General features: G+C 30.1%; 1 protein-coding gene across 1 annotated transcript; it reads left to right on the top strand.

Annotated features, from left to right (window-relative positions):
• Positions 1–3,120: 3,120 nt before the first annotated feature.
• LOC102605087 (chalcone synthase J) lies at positions 3,121–4,832 on the top strand. Its single transcript, XM_006349914.1, has 2 exons — positions 3,121–3,340; positions 3,838–4,832. Exons 1-2 carry the CDS (start codon positions 3,121–3,123, stop codon positions 4,830–4,832), a joined length of 1,215 nt encoding a protein of 404 aa, XP_006349976.1.
• The last annotated feature ends 323 nt before the right edge of the window (positions 4,833–5,155 follow it).

Genomic DNA, 5,155 nt, shown 5'->3' with positions numbered 1-5,155 from the left:
CTACTAAATCTAGTATTCTAAGTGTACTTTACTGCCGTTGAGTGGTTCGTTGACACCAGCGTTTTGGGTATCAATACACTGGTGATTGAGATCACTCTATCCTGGGAGGACATATTCCAAATCAAACCTCGAATACTAGAGGGAAATAATTTCCTTAAGGGGACACTGTGCATTCAGTGGGCTTGATCTTCTTTCTGTTTTTCCAAATTCTGTTCTTCAAAGTTTTGTTCTAAGTATCTTAAGAATACAAGATGTTCAACACTAATTAGATACAGTGTATCTAAAACAAATTACACACCCTATGTATCCCGAGATACATGCATGGGCGGCTCTATGCTTTGAAAAATAAGGCCTTTGCCTTAGTCCCCCAAATTTCGGGGGCCCCAATTTTTTGTCAAGAATGAATTATGTGTTAATTTTTTTATAGAAAAATTAATTATTTATGATAAAAAAAAATATTATTTTAAAATAAATTATTTTATCCACTTTAACATCTTTTGTACTTTGTTAAAAATAAGAATTAATAGTGAAAAGTGTTGAACAAAGTAAATTACAAATTCTTTTTATTTCTTTTAAATTTTAGTTTCAAGCATTACTATAAGTATATTAAAATGCGGTATACCAAGTCATCAACTTCTTGAGTCAAATTTTATGGATCTAACTCTTACCTTTATTTAATATTTATCAACTTATTACTTATAGCATTATGTTAACAATACATATAATAATTGCCTCACTTAAAGGATGTTTTTCAATGTTGAGTTGATAAAATCTTACCTAAAACTAGTAACTGAAAAAACAATATTAAGTACTAATAATTTTCATCTAAATAGTATAAAAAAAAACTATGAATAAATACGTATATGAAGTGTATTTATATTTTAGACCACGAATTAAAATTTTACTTTAGGCCCCCAATTACGTTGAGCCGCCCCTGGATACATGTATCTTGACGTATTAAGATGCACCAAAATATGGTAAGATTCATAATATTACAACTAGAATGTATCTCAATAATTAACTCCTAAACTAGTAAAATTTCGATATATTTCCGATCCCAATTTTTTTAAACTTACTTTCTTGCCCAATAATACTTGCCCAAAAAGATTATTAGTTAGAATAGAAGCAATCACAATAGGACAAGGATAGGAGGCAATTATATAAATGTTCTTCTTGTCTGAAAAGATAAGTTAGAACTTAAAATAAAACCAATCATAATAGGACAACTACAAGATATTAAATAACTACAGTATTTAGATTTAGATGTTGAAACTTTGACTACTCTATTTTAATATATTTAAATGGTATTTTTAGGTGATTGATTTAACAAAGAGAATTGTTTGTACTTTATTTTGAATATTTCTACTAGTGTAAGATATTAGTATGATATAATTGAAATATTTATTGAAAAGTTAAAGTCATGATCTTTAATTATACGTATATGTAAGTCGAAGGTGACCAAACTATGATCACCACTTTACCATTCAGTAAAATATCAAAAATCTAACTCTTAAATAATACCAAATTAATTTAATATAATAATGATACAATATTTTTTTAAATCGTAAACTAAAATTATCGAACCGAATTTTTCAATAGCGTACCAGGCATAGTACCCCTATGATTGATAATAGATAGGAGTTGTTAAATAATGCACGAAAATAAATTGAAGAAGAAATACGTGGGATCTCCTAGGCCATAGCCTACTAAAATTCAAGAACCATTAAATATTGAATCTCTTTCAACAAAAAATTATATATATCGATAAAAAAATCTTAACCGTTTCATATATTAAAAAAAAAGAGTGAAGCAGTATCTTACCACCTTAACTTTACACTGCATATATTTTTTAAAAACCGTAAACTAAAATTATCGAATCGAATTAGAAAGATGGGTAGATTTTGTGATGAAAATGTATATATAAATGATAGACTTAACCCCTTAACTAGGATCAAGAGGTTAGGCAACATTTCCCTCCCCACCCTCCTTATTTTTTTTAGGGATAATTATGAATTTGAATTATTCAGTTATTTAGTTTATATAATATATACAAAATATATAAATAGTATATATGCTTTATACTAAAAGTACATATATTAGACATATAATATAAACTAATAGTATATATTGTGTATACTTTTGTTATATTAAAAACTAGATATATAGTCGATTAATATATATTGATAACTATTCAAAATTTACATGTTCACACATTATTTATAGATCGGTAGAATCTGTCATACCTCCTCCACCACAAAGAGACTTTTGATGAGAGAAATATCATTTTTAGAAAAAGGACCCTTCTACAACATTGGTAGGTAATTTGGCCGAACAATCTACGACTTGATTAGTCTTATTGAAATAATGTGAGGTTGAATTAAATATCACTAGTGTTATTAGTGTCCTATAAATAGCTATATGGCTTATGAATTCTGATTTTTTGAAAATAATAATTTTATATTGAGTTCTAAATGAATTATTGATACAATATAATATGTCAAGTCAACTTTTATATATGGGTCTTGACTAGTGTTTTAAAAAACTCTTCTGGGATTCGCCTCGGGGCTCACCCTGGGGCGGGCTCTAGTAAAACGTTCTGAGACTCAAGTGTGGGACTTAGTTCTGCAAGACTTACGCTCTAAGCGCCCGACTGTATGCCCTAAGCACGATCAACGACCAACGCTTGGGACTCGCCTAGCATATCTTACACAAATTATGTATTAAAATTTTTAATTAACATTGTTGACCCTCATAATTCTTGAATAAATGAATGATACGTAATAATTTTTTAATCTATAGAGATAAGAAGATTGAGAGTAACTCAAACAAAGTGTATTTATTTTCATTTTTTCCTTAAAATTGATTCTTTTTAAAGTATAAATATCATAAAGTTTCTCCATTGTTAATCTTTTAAGAGTAAATTAATTAAAATGCCCTTCTTTCCTTTTTATAATTTTTTTAGTTGGCATGTAAAATGGAAAATGAACCACTAATATAGAACCTAGGACTAGTATATATATATATATAGTAACTAATATTGTTATATCATTTGCATGTAAATCCTCTTGAAATAAATACTAATACAATTTCTTAGTAAAAAAGCAAATATCTCGTATAAAGATGATAAAAAGTTTGTGTTCCAATTTGCCGCCATCGGCGAAAATAGTCACTATCGAGGAGCTTAGTAGGGCACAACGGGCCGAGGGACCTGCTAATGTGTTGGCCATCGGAACAGCCAATCCTTCTAATTGTATCGATCAAAGCACCTATCCTGACTATTTTTTTCGTATCACTAATAGTGAACATAAGAGTGAACTTAAGCGAAAGTTTAAGCAAATGTGTAAGTTTAATCTTTTTGTTATCTTGATTTGCACAATTCCAATAATTCAAAATGTTTTCTTGTGAAACTGCCTAAAAAAAGGGAATTGATCAAGGAGACGAAAAGCTGATTATGTTTTATTCTCTTCTTTTAATTTATAAAATATATTCAGTTAGGGGCTATATGCAAATTATTTTAAAATAATTTAACTATGCATTTATTTAATGTCAATATTTTTTTTTATTTTCATCTAATTTCTCCATTTATCAACATATTGAAACCAAACTTAAGAAAATACATGCACTGAAAAATCTCTTAAGTGAAGAAACAAAGGGTTGAAGATCTTGAGTTTTTGCTTTGGCTAATTGTTGTTCTTTGTTTTTGAGATTAATTATAATGTTAAAATTATCTTTTTTATTTATATACTAATATTTGATTTTATTTTTTTATTTCTTCGTGTTGAAACTCAAATTATGTTTTAATTGATGTTGGTTTGCATTTGTGATCATATGTTGTAGGTGCTAAATCAATGATTAAGAAGAGATACTCACACTTAACCGAGGAAATCTTGAAAAAGAATCCTAACATTTGTAAATATAATGCACCTTCTCTTGATGCTAGACAAGAAATAACAATTATTGAGGTTCCAAAACTTGGCCAAGAGGCAGCCCAAAAGGCTATCAATGAATGGGGCCAGCCCATATCTAAGATTACCCATTTGATCTTTTGCACCACTAGTGATGTGAACATGCCAGGAGCTGACTACCAACTCACTAAACTTCTTGGGCTTGATTCATCAGTTAAGCGATTCATGTTGTACCAACAAGGTTGTTCTGGTGGTGGAACTGCTCTTCGATTGGCTAAGGACTTAGCTGAGAATAATAAAGGTGCTCGAGTTCTTGTTGTTTGCTCTGAATTAATCAACTTGATGGGCTTTCAGGGCCCAAGTGACACTAAATTAAGTGTTTTGGTTGGACAAGCTCTTTTTAGTGATGGGGCATCCGCTGTTATTATTGGATCAAATCCAATTATATCAATAGAAAGACCTTTATTTGAACTTGTATCCACAATTCAAACTCTTATTCCTGATAGTGGATATGCAGGTTATTCTAATCTAAGTGAGGCAGGATTGATAACCTATATACATAAGGATATTCCAATGCTAGTAGCAAAAAATATTGAGAAGATCTTAGTGGAAGTATTTCAGCCTCTTGGAATTTCTAATTGGGATTCCATTTTTTGGGTAGCTCATCCAGGTGGACGCGCGATTTTGGATCAAATTGAACTAAAATTGGGCCTAAAATCTAAAAAACTCGAAACTACAAGGCATGTGTTGAGCGACTATGGGAACATGAGCAGTGCTACTGTATTATTTGTTTTGGATGAGATGAGGAAAACTTCTATCAAGGAAGGATTGTGTAGCACGGGTGAAGGCCTTGAGTGGGGTGTGCTTTGTTGTTTTGGGCCTGGCTTAACTATTGAGACGATTGTCCTTCGTAGCATTTCTATTTAAGTCTGAAGACGAGCATATGATATGACTTGAACTACATTCTTACTTCACGTCTTTTGAGAGCAATTTTCATTTGCTATTATATATTTGTCATTTCTACTTCACAATAAGAAATAATGATACTCTTGACTAAATAAATCAAATAACTCACTTTATTTCTTGCTCCCTTTTATCTTTCTAGAGGTCGAAATAATGTTTTTCATTCTTGAGTACTTATTGCTTTATAAATAAAAATTCTAGTCGATGTATTGCTCAATAAAATATAGTTTTAAATCTTAAATTCAAAAATAAGATCGGTCCAAATATGCTTCGAACCATATGAAAGT

This window comes from Solanum tuberosum, unplaced genomic scaffold, assembly GCF_000226075.1.
Source record: "Solanum tuberosum cultivar DM 1-3 516 R44 unplaced genomic scaffold, SolTub_3.0 scf00114, whole genome shotgun sequence".
NCBI classification, from domain to species: domain Eukaryota; kingdom Viridiplantae; phylum Streptophyta; class Magnoliopsida; order Solanales; family Solanaceae; genus Solanum; species Solanum tuberosum.
This window is presented reverse-complemented; position numbering and strand designations above follow the sequence as displayed.